This window comes from Eublepharis macularius, chromosome 9 (assembly GCF_028583425.1).
Source record: "Eublepharis macularius isolate TG4126 chromosome 9, MPM_Emac_v1.0, whole genome shotgun sequence".
Taxonomy (NCBI): domain Eukaryota; kingdom Metazoa; phylum Chordata; class Lepidosauria; order Squamata; family Eublepharidae; genus Eublepharis; species Eublepharis macularius.
Window position 1 is genome coordinate 106,158,446 of NC_072798.1, and position 21,664 is coordinate 106,180,109.

At 47.0% G+C, this 21,664-nt stretch overlaps 1 protein-coding gene across 1 annotated transcript in view; it reads right to left on the minus strand.

The window, feature by feature from the left end:
• Positions 1-7,124: 7,124 nt before the first annotated feature.
• LMNTD1 (lamin tail domain containing 1) overlaps positions 7,125-21,664 on the minus strand; it is a 210,436-nt gene continuing 195,896 nt past the window's right edge. Inside the window, exon 11 of the mRNA XM_054988437.1 lies at positions 7,125-8,169. Within this exon, the coding sequence (XP_054844412.1) occupies positions 8,035-8,169 (135 nt within the window). The 3' untranslated portion in view covers positions 7,125-8,034. The remainder of the gene's footprint in view (positions 8,170-21,664) is intronic.

A 21,664-nucleotide genomic window follows, 5' to 3' on the forward strand; every position in this document is an offset into this window, starting at 1 on the left:
AAGTTTTACAAGATGCAAAGGAAAGAAGCGGAATGCAACTGCCCAATCTGAGACTTTATCATGATGCAATCTGCCTAGTTTGGTTGAAAGAATGGATGACATTAAAGAACAAGAAACTATTAGCCCTAGAGGGATATAAAAAAATATTTGGATGGCACGCATATTTATGGCATGACAAAGTAAAGGTCAACTCGATGTTCCTGCATCACTTTGTTCGGAGAAGTCTATACATAATCTGGAAGAAGTACAGAATTTATCTACAAGAAGGAACCCCTTTGTGGGTGGTTCCATATGAGGTGATAGACCCGAGAGCTGTTGATAATGAACAACAATGTTTAACGTATAAAGAAATAACTAAAACTGAAGCATCCAAACTTAGAATAAAGACACAAGAGGAACTATCACCTAACTACGATTGGTTCCAGTATAGACAGATCAGAGACTTATATAATTCGGACTCTGTAAAGGGAGGTATACGAATAGAGAATTCGGAACTAGAGCAGACCCTTCTTAAAGAAGATAAGAAAAGAATATCCAAGGTATACCAAGTACTGTTGAAGTGGTATACCGAGGATGAGATAGTTAAAACACAAATGGTGAAATGGGCTATAAACTTTAATAAAGAAATAACAATGGAGGCATGGGAATACTTGTGGAAAACTACAATGAAGACAACGACATGTATTAATATCAAAGAGAACATTTATAAAATGATCTATCGTTGGTACATGACACCAAAGAAGATTGCGCTAGGGAATTTGAATACTTCTAATAAATGCTGGAAATGTAAGAAGCATGAGGGCTCCCTCTATCATATGTGGTGGTCGTGTGAGGTAGCCAGGCAGTACTGGGGGGAAATAATAAGAGAAATGAGTGAAATTTTACAATTTCAAATTAATAAGAACCCAGAACTCCTGCTACTGAACTTGGGAATGGAGGGAATTCCAGCCCAACACAGGACGTTGATATTTTATATGACAGCAGCAGCTAGACTTTTGTATGCGCAAAAATGGAAAGTACAAGAAGTGCCAACTATTGAAGATTGGACTTACAAATTGCTGTATATGGCTGAAATGGACAAGATGACAAGAAAATTGAGAGATCTGGACTCAGGGCAGTTCAACACAGACTGGGAGAAGCTGAAACAATACCTGGAGAAGAAATGGGAGGTGGGAGGAAAACTGTGGCAGTTTGAGAACTACTGAAGTATTGAAGTAGAGGGGGGAGACTTTACCGGGGGGAGAAGAGATAAATGTGAATTAATAAGCAGTCAGATTAATAGATTGACATATATATAGATATATATAGGTTAACAAACAGAACATAGAGAAAACAATTAATTATAAGGACTAAATATAAGGAGCGATTAACTAACAATATTTTCTTTTTTTTCTGACAAGTTTTGTACCAAACTGAATGTCTGAAGATATAGATGGGTCAAATTGATTGACTACGTGAGGAGAGATATATAGAACTATTATAAAAAGATAGAATGAGTAATATATATAGAGAATAAGTCAAATTGTTTGATATAAACGAATGTATGATCTATATGGTTTATGATATATAGAAATACCTGAAATTGAAAAATTGGGATAAATTGTTTATCTAAGATGGAAACAAAGGCTTACAGTTTGGGCATATAATGTTAAAAATAGTTAAGGATGTACTGCTTAGAATAATGGAGAATATATATTTGTTTTAGATAGAGGAAGCTAATAAAAGTAAGGGAAAGGGGACAAAGGGTTGGAAAGCTGTTGGAAGTCAACAAAAAGGGGGGGAAAGGGAGGGGGTTAGAGATGAAAAAATTGGGGAAAATTGAATGTAAATGTGGAAATAATGGATTCTAACCCAATAAAAATTTTTCAAAAAAAAAAAAAAAAAGAAGTAGCTTTATTGAGATCCATACAGTACAGGTCTTCACCCGAAGGCAATTGGCAGAAGTGACAATTCAAACAAAGGCATAACTAACTATAGGGAAACTTCCCGCCCTCTGGGGTCCGTTGACATTCTGGCACAAAACCCCAAGGAGGTTGCATGGGAACAGATTAGTTTAGACTACATGAAGTACAAAGCAAAATATCCCCGTCTCTGGGAAAGTTACAGTGTTTGCTGCTAGCCGCTCTCCTCAAGGACGCTTGCTAGAAAAAGTGAAAGTACATATTTTCAACAGATAATGGAGGGGCCCCACTGGCTCGCCTGCAATTAATATCAGAAGTTAAGGCACACTCAGATGATCTACACAGATCTACACAGAATACAGCATATAATTCTGGCAAACAGCATTGACCAGTATAAAATGGCAGGTAATCCAGTCATGGCAGGTATGCTGGCATACATGACAATGACACTCAGCCCTAACTCATGCTTCAAGCAGATCACAGGGAGGCAGTGGAAACCATCGACAGGTGCCTGGAGGCAGATTTGGGATGAAAGCTGAAGAATAATCCTGACAAAATGAAGGTGCTACTGGTGGGAGAAGGTTTAACCCAGGAATGGAGTTATCGCCTGTTTTGGATGGAGTTGTACACTCCCTAAATGAACAGGTTCGTAGTATGGAGGAGCTGCGGGACCCAGGCTTCCTGTTGGATAAGCAGGCTGCAGCAGTAGCCAGAGTGCCTTTCACAAGCTCTGGTAGAGGAGCCAGCTCTGAAGAGGAGAAGCTAGGTTTAGGCTAGAAAGAACAAAAAAATGAAATCATCTCAGTTCGTAAGAAGGATACGTTTTGAGCCGGCCGCAGCCAGCCTTCAAGGACATTTGCTGGAGGCAGCAGGGAAAGAGAAAGTAAATACTTGCGAGATAACCGACTGCCTTAACATCAAAAAGAAACTTCTCATGCCCTCAGAGGACCAGTATAGAACACAGAATACATTCATGGCAGATGTGCAGACAGGCATATATGACATCTACCTTCCCAATTCTCTCCTCAGTGATATCCCAGTAAAACAGTATTTTGGCTCAGCCGAGTGAGCTGTGGCCGTTTTCACACGTCTTACTGGTCGTGCAAAATCACGCAAAACTCCCGGAATGATGGCGTCTTCCTGGCGCGATTTCCCATCATGACTCCGGTTCGTGGCGCGAATCTCGCCACAAGCTGGAGTCATGATGGAAAATTGTGCCTGGAAGACGCCACCATTCCGGGAGTTTTGCACAATTTTGTGCGGCCGGTAAGACGTGTGAAAACGGCCTATATGTTTACTAAAGTAATTTGCAGCTCATAAAGGCCCTAACAAACAGTATTTTCTTGGCTTTGTGTTTATTATAAGCAATTCATCATTGCTTAATTGTTCTGAGAAAGCTGTGTTTAGTTATACTGGGAGCTAACAGTAAAGAAATGTCCAGCCCTGGTCCAGAGATTACATAAAGCAGGCAAAGTTTTTGCACGGTTCTCAAAGTTTGCTGGACGCATACGCCAGACTTGCATAGCATGCTTTAAAAGTAGCAAATTCAAAACAATAGCTGATGTTGTAGATCCACACGTGTGTTATAACAAAAAACGTACTGTGAATTTTAAAAGCTGCACATGTGTGTTAAATTTCTTACTGCACAACATTTTTTAACCAATCATGTTATTATTAATTGAACTGATATATTAAAGTCATGAAGGTTATAAAAACTGCTGCTCAAAGGAGGCGCCCGAGGGAACCATTTTCTCAGGCCTGAAACTGCCTTGGCTTTCCTCTTATTGCAATAAAAGTTTTTGTAAAAACCACTCTCTACTTCAGCCCTTTGCCTCTAATTGGATAAGCCACAGAGGGTGGCAGTTTCAGGCATAACATCAGCATGTTATCAGCATGAGGCACAGAAGGTTGGAAAGGGAGCGAGCTGGCCAAGGCGCTGAGGAGAGCAAGTTGGCCGAGGAAAAAAGGGAGCAACCCCACCCCCACCCCCACCTGCTCTTTCCCCAGCTGGCTGCCACGGAAGTGGTTTTATTCTCTGGATTGTTCTCTGCAGGACGGGGGCCTTTATTCCATTCCTGGCACAAGGCCCAGAGGCGCTCAGGGAGGCTTGCAGCTGTTCTGTCTTACCCTCATGCCAGCAATGGCTGTTTAAAGGGGGGAACCACTTGGCAGCCGCAGGCTCTGCTGGGCATAGGGTTCCCAGGTGCCTGCTGGTGGCAGACAAACTCCAGGGGATTTGCCCCCTCGTCCGCTGATTGCTGGGCGATCAGCGGGAGGGGGCAAGCTCCTGGACCTTGCCCACCACTGGCAGGCACCTCAGGAGTGCGCGTTGTCACCTGGCGCGGTGAAGTCACTTCCATCACACTGGCCACGGGAGCATCCCCACCCTTCGTTTGTGGCTGAATTGGGCTCCAAATGGGCCAAATCAGCTCCATGTCGAATGTGGAAGCACTCTCGCGGCTGTCCTGATGATGGCACTTACAGAAGTGACGTCATCACATCGGTGCCAGAGTGCGCAAGTATGAGCAATTTAAAAAAAGAGAAAAGGTAAGTATCAGGTCCCAGCCCTCCCAGCGGGAGGATAGAGGGACCTGGCAATCCTAACTGGGTAGTGGTCTTGCTCATTTTTCTGGAACATGGGGAGGGTGCCACATTGAGAAATGGTGCTCAGAAAAGCCAGAAGCCACTAGGGATGCTGGACCGCCACCAGGGGGTGGGGGATCCCCTGCTCCCACCCCCTCCCCTGCTTACCTGGCCGAGGGGATATGGTCCTCCCAGAGAATGCCCCTGGGTGGCATGGCGCGCCCCCAGGCAGTGTGGCATGCCCCTGCATACCACAACAGCCCAATTTGGCCTGAAATCGTCCCAAAGCAGGCCCTATTCAGCCCAAATCAGAATGAAGCAGATTCATGGGGAGTGCTGCTATGTTCCACAGTGGCCGAATCAGGCCACTGCATAGCTCGAGAGCTCTGCTGCACTCCGTAGCAGCCTGATTCAGGCTCAAATAAGGTGAAATTGGGCCCAATTTGGTCCCCTGGAGAGCGCCGGAGCACTGTCAGGGTGGACCATGACCTGCGCGATGATGTCAGTTCCTGGAAGTGACATCATTGTGCAAGCCAGGAGGAAATACCAAAGGTAGGAGCAGGGCCGCAGATCTCCTGCCAGGGGATCCTACGACAGAGATCAGTTCCCTTGGAGATAATGGCTGCTTTGGAGGGGGGGACTCTATGACATTATACCAATCGCAACCTTGGAGTCAGGTAGCAATTTTCTGGGCATGGAGTAAGGGACACTGTGTGTGGGAGGGAAGGTATTTGGGAATTTTCTGCATTTTGCAGGGGGTTGGACTAGATATCCCTAGAGGTCCCTTCCAACCCTGTGATTCTATGCTTCTATGATCCTGTACCCTGCTGAGGTCACTCTCCTCTCCAAACACCACCCTCCTCAGGCTCCACCCCTAAAACTTCCAGCCATTTCCCAACCCGGAGTTGGCAACCCTACTCTTTGTCTAATATTTAGCACTCCCTCTTCAAGTGAGGAGGCAGCCATTTTGTTTTCTTAAGAGGGACAAGCCTGGGGGCGGGAGGGGGGAGATGATTCACACAGGTCGGTGTCTCTGTGTGGCAGCTGCAACGTTCTCTTTGTGCGCGTGTGGGGATTGTCTTCCAGCCTTTTCTCTGGCCGTGACTGGGGTGATGGCTGAGGGGAGGAAACTCCTCCAGTCATTCTGTCCTTGAACAAAAAGGAGAAGTTTTCTCCCCACACTGTTGCCCAAAGAAAACTGGACTTCTTTCAGTCTAGTCCACTGTCTTACATGTACTTGCTTGAATGTGAATCTCAATGAACAGAGAAGGACTTGATGCTGATCCAACCTACATTGGAGCACAGCATCAGGGCTTTCCGTACACGTTCTCAACCATGTTGTTACCAGAGCTTCTGATCAACGTGGTCCCCTAAAAGCAAAGGTCCTCTTCACAGTCTCTTTTCTGCACCAAGCAACCCTTAAGATGATTTGGATGGCTGGTTTGTAGTGGATCGCCCCGTGGCTTGAGAATGCCTTGGAGTGCTGCATGTGGCCGAACGCCTACTTGCTTCCTGTCACTTTATGACAGGGAAAATTAGTTATTGAGCAAGAACTATGGTGAGTTCTGGATCAAATGCAAACTGGCAGTGCTCACGTCCTGCTTTCTCTCATGGACCTTATTCCCCTCAATAGAGTGTTCAGTTATGGGTTTTAGAAAGGGCGAGGGGAGTTGGGCGGCAGGATTTCTTCTCCTGCATTTAAGCATTCCTAACATCAGGGCTTTTTTTCAGCAGGAACACAGTGGAACGGAGTTCCGGAACCTCTTGAAAATGGTCACATGGCTGGTGGCCCCGCCCCCTGATCTCCAGACAGAGGGGAGTTGAGATTGCTCTCCACGCCGCTGAGCAATCTCAACTCCCCTCTGTCTGGAGATCAGGGGGCGGGGCCACCAGCCATGTGACCATCTTCTCCAAGGGCAACCCACTGAGTTCCCCCACCTCTTTTCCCAGAAGAAAAGCCCTGCCTAACATTGCTGTGAGCAAAAACAAGAGGCTGCAACAGGTTGGCACCCACAGAAGGATCAGTTAAGTGTTAAGAAACTGTACTTTAAAATTTAACTATGAATTTTCAATGTATTTTGCACAGGCCTCACAAAAAGAGTAATTGGTACACACTGCGAAACAATTTGTATTGATTTTCATGGAATAGCATCAGCTCAACCACACGGAAAGCTGAGCAAAAGTGCAAACAGGGCTTATAATATCAAGTGGCACATGTACGTTTTGTGCTAACAGAGAGACCAAGTTCATGAGACCAGGGATCTGTTTATATCTCCAAAAGGCTGGATAAGACTGATCTTTATGTGCAAAAATATCTTGAGTTAATTTTGGCTTCTGCTCAAAAGAATGTGTCTACCTCTGTATAAATGATGAAAGGAGACATTGTTAGACCAGTTTCATTGGTAGATTTACAGATCCCATGGAGGCACCCCACCCCCTTACACACACACTTAGGCCGTTTTCACACTACTAACCTGCTTCCGTAATGTTGTGAAACATCGCGCAAAAAACACGAAAGATAGCGTCTTCTCACGGGAGTTTTGCACAACATTGCACAAAACTCTCGTGAGAAGACGCTATCTTCTGCGTTTTTTGTGCGACGTTTTGCAACGTTATGGAAGTAGGTTAGTAGTGTGAAAACGGCCTTAATTACAGCCTGCTTTGGACCAGTGAAATGGACACCAGGCCCGTCTCTTTGCCTTTCCCTCACCAGCGCTATGTCAGGGTGAGGCAATCCTGGTCCTTTGTTGCATGTAGATGCTTGACCTGCTTTCCTAATTATAGTTTGATACATGATCTAGTTTGATACATGGTAAGTTTTATTTTTAAGAAAAGCTGCGGGAGCTACGACATGATTGGTGGAGTTAGTACTGATTCATTCCATCCTGCTTTTGTCTCTGGTCCATTGGATTTTGCAGGTTTTCTGAAACACCTACTAAAACTTGCAAGACTTATTGGACCAGAGATGTCAGAAGAGATCATGAGTAACAGATGACTTTATTATACCACTTTGAATGGTCTTAAAAAAACGATTCTCTGGCTCCAGCCCGTGAAATGGAATAATGTATATTTGCGCCCCCTTTCTCAATTACCAAGCTCCACGTAGCCCACCATCCATGTGTAATGCCCTCAGGAGGTTCAATAAGCCCGATTTTAATGCTCAAATGGACTTTAGCGGCACACCTGGGAACAAGGTTGCGGCTCAGATTACCGACATAGTTTAATGTTCACACAAGTTGTGTGCTGTGGCTGTGACATGTATCAGCTGGATCTCATGCAAATCAATGGGACGCCAAGATATTCAGAACCACCGTCCTCAATGTTGGCAAGGCTTTTGCCAGTCAAGGTGACTGAGAAACCTGCTAATGAGAGGAGCTGGCAAACCGACCCTTCAGATGCACACAAGTCCACAGAGAAATCAAACACAAAGTCTCGGGTTCCTCTGAAGAGCCAAGCCTTCTTATTCCTGAAGCAATGGATCACACAATGGTTTCCGCTGCAGAGTGCTTTGAAAATAACCCTGCTGTATTCATTGATCCTCTCTGAGACGCTAGAGAAAGTTAATGGGCGCTGGAGAAGCGTGAGCCAGGAGCCTGAGGTGGTAAGATGAATGGGCAAAATACTTCTGTAAAGCAGAGCTGATGGGCGTAGCAGAGCCGATAGACATCACACCACCCAAATTAGGCTGCGGAAGACAAAAAGCGAAAAAACACAGGAGGCTTGATTAAGCACTGTAGGCAGAATGAGCAGGCGCAACTTCAGATCAGTTGCAACAGCTCAGGTGCAGGAGAACACAGCTTCCGTCACAGTGAACTGAGCATTGAGAAGTGTTGTGAGAATCAGACTATAAGTGACAGTGGGTCCCTCCCGTGGCTGCTGGCACCATCTTAGAAACAAGGCCCCAGTCCAGAGTGTGTGCGCAGCACAGTGGCCCCAGGAACTCTTGGGATCCCCCTGCATCTTTTTAGCTGCCAAAACAGCCCCTCATTGTTCTTAGAAACAGAACCTAGAAACAAAAACATAGAGTTGGAAGGGGTCCCAAGTGTCATCTAGTCCAGCCTCTGCACAGTGCAAGAAATTCACAGCTACTTCCCCACCTCCCCTCTGTGACCCCTGCTCTGTCCCCAGAGGAAGGCACAAAACCTTCAGGACTCCTCATCTGTGTACATTCATATTGAGTCAGAGAATCTGCATGGCTGTCAGATGGCCATCTAGCCTCTGCTTAAAAACCTTCCAAAAAAAAGAGAGCCCACCACCTCCCAAGGAAGCCTGTTCCACTGAGGGAACTGCTCTAAATGTCAGGAAGTTCTTCCTAATGTTTAGCCGAAAACTTTTCTTGGAAAAGAGGTGATGTAACCAGGGTTTTTTTTTTCTGGGAAAAGAGGTGGTGGAACTCTCAAGAGGGAAATGAGGAAGAAACACACGGGATTCTTTGAAATCATATTATTTTCAAGCACCATTGCCCAGTATTTTCAATACTCTGTTCCCCTGCGTTCCCCCTGAAAAAAAGCCCTGGATGTAACTCAGTAGGTTGCCAGCACATGGGGCAACCCCCCAGCAGGAGGTGGTGCCCCTGGTTCCAGGAAGTGACATCATTGTGCAGGGCACAGCCTCCCCCAGGAGAGCTCCTACAAGGTGGGGGGAGCTTAGATCACCCTCCGCACCGCTCACAAGCAGCGCGGAGGGTGATTTAAACTTTAAAAAACTCCCCCCTTGCTCCAGTTAACTGGCGCCAGTCAGCCAATCCGGCTGCCTGGCGCCTCTTGCCAGCCAGCCCAGCAGGCTGAAGTGTTGCCACTTCCTGCCTGCTACAGCAGCTCCTCCTCCCCTGCTCATCTCAAGCAGCGGGGGGTGGCGACAACAGCCCCTCTCTCCCCAGCCCAAGTAGTGTGGTGGTTGCGGCAGCTTTTCCTCCCACTCGTCTCCACAGCAATGGGGATCTGTTCCCCCCCCTCGTGCTCTGCCACCCTCCCAGCACTCTGCTCACTCACACATCCTCCCCACCTTACTTGGTGGGCTGGCCCCTCTCCAGCCAGCCTGCTACAGCCTGACTGCCACCACTGCCTGTCTGTACTCCTGCCCCCATCTTAACCAATGGCCGTGGTGGTGCCAGCTGTCTGCCCGGCTCATGCAGGGGGCTGCTTCTTGCACTCTGTCCCCCTCCCCATTCACCTGTAATCTGCCACTCTGCTTGACCGCTTCCTTCTGTTGCTCATCTCTTGTGCCCCTGCTACCACCATCAGACTGTGGCTCCAGCAGAGATACATTTTCTGCACATGCTCAGAGAATACTTCTCTAGTTGGGGAGATTTAACCCTTCTCTATTTCCCCCTGGTTTTCAGATTTTTCTGCAAATCTGGACGGTCCCAGTGTTTGGAGAAAGTCTTTCCTTTCTCATCCAGGCCCCAATCCATGGGTTTAAGCAGCCACAGATTTGGTCATCTTGAGAATTAGATATACTGATATGGTAGTGGAAAGTGCCGTCAAGTCATGGATATGCTTGGATTTCTGAAAAGCTTTTGACAAACTCCCTTCCCAGAAGTTCATGAATAAGCTTAGCACGCATGGGGTATGAGGTAGGGTTGCCAACTGCCTGGAAAACGTGCCCTATTAACAGAGGTTTAATGTGATCCATCAAGTTTCTTCTGGTCTGATCAACTGTCAAATGAATACTGAATGGAATGGAAGGCAAAGTAATCAGTCAGAATGGGATAAAATAGGAGGAGGGAGGGATTTAGACCACCCTTTTTTGTTGTGTTTCGCATCTCTTGTTAGCCTAAGTTCAGCTTTAGCCTTTCTAACGCTCTCCACAAGCAGTGGCAATTTGTTCAGCTGTGGTTATTCAGCCCTCCTTCCCTTTGTTAAATGTGTCTTTTTAAATACTCAGATCTTTAGAAAGCCACCTGGCTTCTTTAGATTCCTCCCATTTTTCTTTCTTATTGGAATTGTTTGTGATTGTACCTTCAACTGCTCTCTTTTAAGAAACTCTCACCCATCCTGAACTTCTTTCTCCCTGAGTATTTCTGACCATGAGATTCTCCCCAGCATAACTTTGAGCTTGTTAAAATTAGCTTTTCTAAAGTCTAACTTATACCTCTATGTTCAACTTTTCCCTTATCCTGGGTCTTAACTCCAAAATTACATGGTCGTGGTCGCTGCTGCCCAGGGTGCCCACCACTTTCACCTCATCCACCAGTTCTCCCCTGTTGGTGAGAATCATCCAAGACAGCAGGCCTCCTTGTTTCCTTCTCTACTTTCTGGAAGTCAAAGCTGTCAGCAAGATAAGTCAGGAAAGTATCAGACTACGCTTTAGCAGAGTTTTACTTCCAACAGATATCAGGGTAATTGAAATCTCCCATGATAACTATGTTCTGTCTCTTTGAAAATGTTGTAATCTGGTCTAGGAGTTTCTCATCCAAGTCCTCTGCCTGGCCTGGTGGTCTGTAGCAGACCCGCACCATAATATCACTATTATTTCTTTCTCCTTTTATTTTTACCCAGGAGCTCGCAACTGACCTTCCATGCTCAGATTCAGGTATTTCCTCACAAGTATATACATCCTTGACGTATAGTGCTAGTCCTCCATCCTTCCTTATTGGTCTGTTGGACCCTCCAATCCTAATATTCCAATTGTGTGTCTCATCCCACCAAGCTTCAGCAATGCCCATTCGGTTGTAGTTCCCTTCCTGTATTAAGATGTCAAGTTCCTCGTTTGTTTCCCATATCCTGCACATTGGTGTAGACTCAGAACCTGCAGTTTATGCCCCTGGAGTGCTGCATATGCGTCCTCAACTGCAAATTAGTGGGGCTCTGCATCTATGTCGCTCCCCGCTCACCATTAGAGCTCTTAGCACCGGTAACTGGTATCATACTAATTTGGGGTTTTTTTTACCCGTTCTCCCCCAGGATTTAGTTTAAAGCCCTCCTTATCAGATTTGCTCTGCTCCTGCCAAACACATTTTTTCTTACTCTCATGAGGTGCAAACCATCTCCCAACAGAAGTGGTTCATCCCGAAAGTGTAGTCCATGGTCCAGGAAACCAAACCTCTCTTAACGACACCATCTGTGTAGCTTTATTTATTTCCAATATTCTGTGAAATTGCAACCTGTGCTCCCGGGTCCTTCAGCTTTCTGCCCAGAGCCTCATAGTCCCTCTTAATACATTCCGGACTGTGCTGGGCAATATCATATGTTCCCACATGGATGATCAAGAAGAGATAATAATTTATGGGTTTGACGAGCCTTTCCAGCCTTCCTGTCACATCTTGGATGTTTGCACCTGGTAAACAACATACCTCTCAAGAGGACAGGTCTGGCTGGCACGCTGCCCCTCTCCGCCACGTGCCTCCTAATTTGGGGGGCAGAAGCACAAGCCTTTTTGTCCACAGGGGCCTCAGAAACAACCTTTTTACTCTACGGAGTCTTGGATAGTAATTTTTTTCCTGTAGCCCAGAGTCATTTTCTATGACAGGGATGGGGAACCTTTTTCCCAGAGCGGGCCAACTTTATGTTGTTCCGCACGGGGAGGGCCTTTTTTCCCCTGCGCGTGCACACACGTGCACGCGTGCAACATCACTCCCGGAAATGATGTCATCACGCAACATGCATGATGACATCACTTCCAGGAGCGATGTTGCGTGCACATGCACAAGAGAAAGGGCGTTTGTATCCCCTTTCTCCCTGCTGCCACCGCTGCGGCTTGCTCACAGCAGCGGCAGCAGCTCTGGCACCAGCACCCCACACTGTTACTGCCGCCACAAACAGTCCACAGTGGTGATGGCAGGGAGAAAGGGGATACAAGCGCCCTTGCGCGTGTGCACATGGGAGATAGGGCGCTTGTATCCCCTTTCTCCCTGCCGCCACCGCTGCGGATTGCTGGCGGCGGCAGTGGCAGCAGCTCTGGCACCAGCACCCCCCACTGTTTCTGCTGCCACGAGCAGTCTGCAATGGTGATGGCAGGGAGAAAGGGGATACAAGCGCCCTTCCGTGCATGCACATGGGAGAAAGGGCGCTTGTATCCCCTCTCCCTGCCACCACCGCTGCGGATTGCTGGCGGTGGCGGCAGTGGCAGCTCTGGCACCAGCGCCCCCCACTGTCGCTGCTGCCACTTGCTCTCGCTGGCAATAGCAGGCGTTGGCAATAGCAGCGCCTGCTATTGCCAGTGCTGCCCGCTTGCTCTCGCGGGCAGCACTGGCAATAGCAGGCGGTGGCAGCAAGAGCAGTCTGCTTTCCCCACCGCCTGCTCTTGCGGTGCAGGAGCACACACACACACCCCTGGGGAAGGGGCGCCCCAGGGAGCACACCCCTGCCAAGTGGGTAAGTGGGATCGGGGGGGGAAGGGTGGGATCGGGGGCTTTGTCCTTCGCAGGCCAGTTCAAATACAGCCCGCGGGCCGGAGGTTCCCCACCCCTACTCTATGAGGAGAGCTTGGAACTGATGATTCAGTAATAAAGGATCAGAAGGTCTCCTGATTTTCCTGCTCCTGTGGGTCACGTTCTTCCACTTGCCCTCCTCCTGTATTTGGTGCTCTTCCTTTTCCTGAGGTACCTTTTCTTCCTCCTCCTGTTGTCTTCTCAAGGGTGCTTCATGTGTTCTTTCCAAGAACTCTCCACCTTCCCTGAGAAGCTGGAGTATGGATCAGCGTGCCTGAAACCCTTGTATCTCCTCCTCCAGTAAAGCTACCAGCTTACGCTTGCTACAAGTGGAATTTCCGTTGCCCTCTGATAAAAACATAAACAGGGCACAGTCTTTTCAGGGCACTACTACTTCCGCTCCCTCGCCAGCCATGTCGCTGGGATCCATATAAGAGGCAGACCATACTTTCCAATACTCCCCTCAGACTCTGCTGCCAAACTCCCAGACAAAGCTCCCTCCTTGCCCCCTCCAGATTGCTCACTCCTAGGTGTGTGAGGCAATTTCTCAGCTGTGCAGTTGCAAACCGGCCCCCAACTCACGTCAGGTGGCTCAGCAGCCTCAGGAGAAAGGAGGGAAGACACACACGTAACCAACTCACTCAGCAAAACCGAGCAGGCCCAGGGAAAGGAGGGAAAACACGCATCAGGATGGCGTTGCTAGCAGTAGGTTTTTTTAAAAAAATGAAATAAAAAAGCATCCATTGCCAAATGTTTGGCCATTTGGCTTCCAACCAGGCCTTTATATCCTTCTATTGATCTGGAACACTTTTAGAAGTAAATGAACTAGCTATATATAGAATGAGATGCGGAGGGAGCCAATGTTTGCTGAAGTCAATGGAATCTTTCAATTGGACTTTGGGTCTAGTCCATGCTGAGCTTGGCTGTTATTAAACGATGCTAGAGAAATATTTGTCATCATGACGGTGGAATGTGTGTAGACAGGAGGCCTCGGTCCATTTAGTGGGGACTGGCAAACTATGAACAGGAAATGTTGAGGGGCTCCTGGCTAGTGTGCACGTACAGGCGCTCACAGATGCTGTGTTCTGTACAGCAGGGCAAGGAGTTCCTTGAAGGTCACGTTTTTCAAACGAATTTATTAGGCTGTTTTCAATGAGTTTATCAGAAATGGATGATTATCAGAAGCTATACGGCTGATTGAAGAATAGCATGCCCTCTGCATTTGATCTGTCCTGGTATACTCCAGTACACATATTCAGCGCTCTCAAGGTGAAAACAGAAGCTTATCAGCAGGATTGGCCAGTGCCCTGAGTGAAGGCTGTGCGTGCTCTAGAATATATCTTGGGATTTTCTCTTCTGCACAGGCATTCCATGGCAAACAGGCAAAGATTTTCAGGGGACAAGTCTAGTTTGTTGAATATAGAAAGTCTGAAAATAATCGTTCTAAAATATATTAAAACTTTTAGGTCACCATGCAGCAAACCTTTTGAACTCCAGACCCACTCTTAATCTTAATTTGCAACACACAATCTACTTTCCATTTATTTATCATCAGGGCTTTTTTTCTCGGAAAACAGATGGTGGAACTCAGTGGGTTGCCCTTGGAGAAAATGGTCACTTGGCTGGTGGCCCCGCCCCCTGATCTCCAGACAGAGGGGAGTTGAGATTGCCCTCCATGCCGCTTGGTGGCGCGGAGGGCAATCTCAACTCCCCTCTGTCTGGAGATCAGGGGGCGGGGCCACTGGCCATGTGACCATTTTCAAGAGGTTCCGGAACTCAGTTCCACCGCGTTCCATCTGAAAAAAAAGCCCTGTTTATCATATATATCTACCTCTCTCTCTCTCTTAAAAAGGAATCCTTTAAAACCCAAACAAAAAATGGTTGCGGTGTGACCTCCCACACACACTGGGACACAGCCCACCATCTGAAAATGAATCTAGCACGCAGACTACTCAATTGTTGATGGTTCTGTACTGACAGCTCACTCACTGTTCACTCAGAGATCAGCGTTGTCACATATGAGCTTCCCTCTCCTCGTTGTGTACTGTTTACCATACAGGCTATCTAGGGAAGAGCTGACACATGCTTGCCATCACAGATGACAGGCTGTTACATGGTAATTTTAGTCAGTGTGCAGAAATGCAACTAAGTAATCCTGTCTTGTGTGTTTGCTATGTTGTCCCAAATTGATTTAAGTTAGACAACATTATTGTTTAATTGAAGATCTGATGCACTGGACGATTTGTATAAATGAAATGATACTGTAATTTTATCTGGGTCTTTGGGATTTGGAATACTTTAAGAATGATTCCTTCCTCTTCCTCCATTTTGGGTGACTAGAAATGCACAAATGGAGACGCACGGATGCATCCCAGTGGGAAGATGGGCCATCTTTAACATCCTGTGAGAGGAAGAATTTTATGACACATCCACATGCAATGGGAAATTTAGGGAAGTGATGTGAATAATAAAAGCCTCCATGCTACAAGCTAGGTTGATTACTGTCATCCAGTGTACCAACCTACTAAACTAGCTCGTGACAGAATGAATAATGGACATAAATGCAACTTGAGAGATGCCAGCTGAGAGGCTTGTTTATTTATTTAGCTCTTTATACCCCGCTTTCATCCCAGCTGATGACATTATTCTCTCCTTCATTTGATCCCCACAACAACCACCTTGTGAAGTAGGCTTGGCTGGGAGAGACTCACCGGCCCAAGGTCACCCAGCAGTCTTCTGTGGCAGGATTTTAACCTGGGTTCCCCAGACTGTAGTCTGACACTCTAACCATTAGGGGTGTGCAAAATGAAACAATCAAGCGGGAAACATACCCGGAATTTGCAGCTTCATTTTTTAAACAGTGAACTCAATCTAGGACACGAAGCTGCCCCCTAACCCCCACCACCACTGAAAAGTTCTTGTGTTTCATTTCAGTTCTTACTGCACAGCAGCAGCACAGGCAGCCAGTCAGATCCCAGGAGGAGAGACTGAGCTTTATACCGATCAACTCCATTGGCAGGAAGGAGAATGTGCGCAGTCTGCAGGAGAGCATTTCTGTTTGGTGCTTTGCGGGCAATGGCATTGTCTCCCAAACATCAGACATGATAAGGCATCAGGCTGAGTAATACAAATTAAGCCTATCACCACACAGGGTGTCAAGTCGTGCCAGGTATTTCCCCCAAGCACTTCACTGCATCACTCAGGTGTATGAGCTGAAGTTACTTTATTAAAGAAGAATACCAGTATCAAGATGGTCAAACAGGATCATTGGCTGAAGTGACGCAAGGCAGCAAAGCAAGGTTACTTATAGGGCAAAGTCCACGCCCCCCCCCAGTGGGAAAGTAAGTTCGTTAGGATTTTGACGTGCGGAGCCAGGAGAGAGGGGAGGAGGGAAAGGATGAGCTCTGCTCAGCCTCTTAGGAGTTCAGTGCAGTCTCTGCTGGAACGTCAAGGCCACGTTCTCAGGCCAGCCCGGAAATGGTAACCAAAACACCTGCAAGATAAGCAGCTAGCAACCAGTCAGCAAAACAGGTTCCCTCTGCATGTTCTCAGAGGTCCACTACACACTGCAGCAAGAAATCCATAACCCATGGCAGATATGCTGGAGGCGTATCTGACACAGGGACTCTTGATTCTGCTCTAGTCGGAATTGCTTAAGGTTCTGAGTAGTAAAAGGGTATACCATGAATAATTAATGAGGCATTACGTCACCGGATGTGACGTAAGCAATGGCGCCCTCCTGTGACGTCACCGGAAATGACGCCATCAAGCCCCGCCGCCGGAAATGACGCCATCAAGCCACGCCACCGGAAATGACGTGGGCAAGCTGCGCCACAACCCCTGACGCCATCGGAAGTGACGCCTGCAGACCACTCCCCCTGCCACATCGCCGGAATTGTCGTAAGCTGGCCACCCCCACCCATGACATCATCGGAAGTGACGGGTATACCATGCATATTAATTAGGCATTTTGCATATTTGCTGTATCATCGGAAGTGACGTGTGCAGGCCACCCCTCCCCTATTACCTCAGCGGAAGTGACATGGGAAGGCCACAACCCCTGCAATGTAACTGGATCTCCTTTCGCAAACACCACCCACTTCCACGTCAGTGAACTTCCGCCTGCTGCACCCCACCCCGGAAATGGGGTAACCACCACAGCTATTGGCTGAGTATGGCCGTGTGACCCCTCTATCAACACGCCCATTCACCCCCAACCAATAGGATGCTCTTAGACACACCCATACAAGGTGGTTTTTAGGAAAGAAGCCATTTTGCGCTAGCAGACACGCGGCTGGGCTCTTGCTGATAACATGGATACTCCTGTGAGGCCCCAGGAATTTAAGACACCGTTGGCACCTAAGATGTACTTTGGAGAGCTCCTCCCTATGTATTGTACTTACCGGATTCGCAACGGGAAGATTGAGGCAGGTGAGCAGGCCAAGTCTCCGGAGCTGGATCTAATTCCCCCCACTATCATAGAAAATCCAATGCTACAAACATGGGGAAACCAGCATGGAACACAGACGGGGTTAACCGGCCCCCCTGCAGATGAAATGGATTTTAGGATACCCAACCCTATGTGGTGTGTTTTCCGGACCCCTGCTGAGGAGTTTGAGGATGTGGCAGAGGACCAGGAGGAGGATGGACCTTTAAATGAATCTATGGACATAGAAAGCACAGTTCAACACTCACAGGTACTGAGGTAAATCAATATTTGTGTTTGTGAATGGGGTGGCTAATGAAGTTGGGTGGGGGGTGGCCTCTGAGGGGCCTTTTCACTGAACTATGCCTTTTTTTATTCTGTTACACCAGTTTGATGAGGACGTTATCCAAGCTTTTGAGAATCTGCACATCGGCAGCCATGTGGATATGAACATCTCCTGCGTGTCATGCTTTTGCCTTAATCAGAGTGAAGAGCAGAAGAGGAGTTAGTTTGTCACAATAAAACATTTTATTTTTTACCCTGAATGGTCATAATTGTGTTAAGCGGGGTGGAGGTAGAGATGTCGGGGGAGGAGGCGATATTAAAGAATATATATTATACACCTGGAGAAACAGGTAGTTTTGGTGGGGTGACCCCTCTCTTCCACGCGGCCAAAAAGCAATCTAAAACTCTAACTCGAAATAATGTTGCTGCCTGGCTTTCAGAGCAAGATGCTTACACATTACACAAGCAGGCCAGGGTTCATTTTAAGAGAAACAAGACCATAGTTTCTGGTCTGGATGCCCAATGGCAGGCTGATTTAGTGGATATGCAGCAGTTTTCCAAATACAATGAGGGGTACAAGTACATTTTAACAGTGGTGGACATCCTGTCTAAATATGCCTGGGCTTCAGTCCTAAAAGACAAAACAGGGGAGGGGGTGTCAAAAGCCTTTAATGATATTTTCAGGCAAGGTAGAAAGCCCGCCAAGCTTCAGACTGATCGTGGCAAAGAGTTTTTAAACAAGTCTGTAAGCAGTGTGTTAAAGAAGCATGGAGTTCACCACTTTGTCACCAACAGTGAAGTCAAAGCAGCCATTGTGGAACGCTTCAACCGAACTTTAAAAACAAAAATGTGGAGGTATTTTACAGCCAACAATACATTCAGGTATATTGACGTGTTACCTCTGCTCATAAAAACGTATAATCACAGCTTTCACAGGACAATTAGGGCCCGGCCTGCAGATGTAAATTCGGCCAATGCTCAGATGGTCTGGAGAATGGTTTATGGAGACTGTTTTGTGACAAAAGAAAAGGAAGGGGAGAATCCTCTGTTTAAAAAAGGAGACCATGTGCGAGTGTCTAAAAGCAAAGGGCTATTTGTAAAAGGTTATGAACAAAGCTACACAGATGAAATATTCATAGTGGAACAGGTCATCCGTAGAGGGAAGAGGCCTGTATACCAGCTCAAAGATTTTGCTGAAGACCCCGTCATAGGGTCATTCTATCCTGAAGAGTTACAGAAAGTTAAGGCAAAAGCAGACAGGGTGTACAGAATTGAGAAAGTTTTAGCATCAAAAGGCAGGGGGAAGAGAAAGTACTATCTAGTAAAGTGGTTAGGCTGGCCTGATAAATTTAACAGCTGGGTGCTTGCTTCCCGCCTTTGCAATCCCATCTACGAAAAAGAAGATGGATAGTGGGTTCTACGTCACCCTCCCTAGCAATGCTTGCGCAGATGTATTCCCACAGAACACCACTGCTGCTTTCACCATCCGACTAGCTCGGCCATTGGAACTTCTTGGTGCTTGGGAGGTGGCGATGGTTGAAATACATTACCCACACAGCTGGAGAACCATCCCCCAAACTACAACATTTGAAATGGCAAAGGATGGGGAGAAATGGGGCTTCCCTCTGAGACAAGGATATTACAAAGACATGTTTAGCTTGGTTGATGCCATGAACATTGCTATAGAAGAACACCCTAAACCCCCAGGGGCGGTGCTGCGCTATGACCTTGTTTCTCAAAAGGTTAAGATTTATGCTCCAGACCCCCATACTATCTCAGCAAGTGGAGAGCTGGCCCACATATTAGGCTTGGTCCCGAATAAACCTGTCCAAAAAATACCATTTACTGCAGATATTACAGGGGGGTTCAACAGCTTGTACGTTTATACAGACATCGTGGAGTATCAGATAGTGGGGGACTACTACGTCCCCCTACTCCGGTGTGTCCCAGTTCGTGGAGAAAGCAATGAGCGTATTAACATTACTTATGACAAGCCTCATTACGTACCTGTCAGTAAGCACCACATAGACACTATCACTATTGAAATTAAGACGGATCAGAACAAGAACGTGCCATTTCGTCTCGGCAAGGTGATCGTGAAGCTTCACTTTCGTCCTCGGAAAGCCCTGGTCTTTTAAGCACATAAAGATGGTCATCTTAAAAAGCTATGGCGACCCAGATGTTTACAGGCATTACTACAGGAACCAAGCTGGAAATGCCCTTCCTGGATTCCAAGGAGCCCCTGTTATGTATGGGGCAGGTGTTGGGGGCATATTCCGGAGCCTTTTCCGAAAAGCCGTCCCTCTTTTGAGAAGAGGATTTGAGCTCATAAAGCCCCATGTAAAAAATGCAGCTCGAAATATTGCTAAAGATGTAGTGGGGCATGTTTCTGAAGCAGTTCTGAATAAAATGAGCCCACTTACACCACAAGAGGGGTCAGGCCTCATGTATCTTAAAAGGCAACGAGGGCTTAAAAGAAAAGCATCACGTGTTCCATTAACTGGCCCTCCACACCCCTTTAAAAGAAAAGCTGTGAAGCGCCGCGGGCCTCAGAAGCGGAAGGCAAAGAGAAGCGCAGGGAGACAGCCTCCGAGCCCTGGAGACATATTTTAAGCAGCAATGGCTTTTATTCACAGCGGCTCAGAAGAATGCACCAAATCAGAACTAGACCTGTTCCAAATAGCCCCTACGCAAACGAGCATCGAGAGGTGTCTTTTTATTGAAGTCCCACCCCTGGCGGCTTTGTCAGAATCAGCACCACTGGACTTTTTCATCGCGGGAAATGGTGAAGACTACATGGATTTAAACAACACTCTACTTTACCTGTGTTGCAGGATCGTGAAAGATGATGGTACAGACCTTGATAGAAATGCAAGGGTAAGTTTGGTGAACTACCCGATTGCCTCTATCTTTAGCCAGCTGGACGTGACTCTGGGAGACCGCCTCATCAGCCAGAGTAACAACTGCTATCCTTACAGAGCCTTTATAGAATCAGTGCTCAATTATAGTGAAGACACACTATCCACCCAATTCTCTGCAGGCCTGTTTTACAAAGATACACCTGGACATCATGAATCAACTGCCCTGGATGGAGATAACAAAGGGTTTGTTAAAAGAGCAGCCCTGACTGCTGAAAGCAGAAAAATCGACCTGCTGGGGCGCCTCCACAGTGATCTGTTTTTTCAAGAGAAGCTGCTGGTAAATGGAGTTGATGTCAAAATTAAACTGACACGCAGCAAAGATGCCTTTTGCCTCATGACAGATGGTCCAAATAGGGGGTGCAAATTACAAATCTTGTCTGCTTCCCTTTTTGTGAAAAAAGTAAGAGTAGCTCCTGGTGTCCGTTTAGGCCACGCAGAGGCGCTCTTTACAGCTAATGCCAAATACCCTGTGGATCGCGTGGGCATGAAAGTGTTTAGCATCCCCGCAGGGAGCCGTGTCAGCAACCAAGAGAATTTGTTTTTGGGGCAATTACCCAAGCTTTTAGTTATAGGACTGGTAGATAACGATTCCTTCAGCGGAGCCCATAATAAAAACCCATTTAACTTTAAGCATTATGACATCAATTTTGTGGCACTGTACCTGGACGGCGAGCAAGTACCTGCTAAACCTCTACAACCCAACTTTGAAGATGGAAACTGTGTGCGGGAATACATGCATCTGGTTCAGGCGGCTGGTAAACATATGAAAGACAGATCTTTGTTAGTTAACCGTGAGGAGTTTGCTCAGGGCTACACGCTGTTTGCATTTGACCTGTCTCCAGATCAGGAATGTGCGGACCACTACTCCTTGATTAAAACTGGTAATCTGCGTGCTGAAATACGTTTTGCCAATGCACTGCCTAACACCGTTAACATGATTGTCTATGGGGTTTTTGACAACGTTATTGAGATAAATCATAGAAGAAACGTTTTATTTGACTATATGTAACATGGATACCCTACAGCTGACATCTGTGTTATCTACAAGCCCTCACACCAAAAAGACTTTCCTTGGAGTGTTTCCAGCTGACTGGCTCCCCAAACAGAGACTGCATCGAAGGCCCGTGAGCCTAGTGGTGAATACCCACCCCCACAACCTCCCTGGAGAACACTGGCT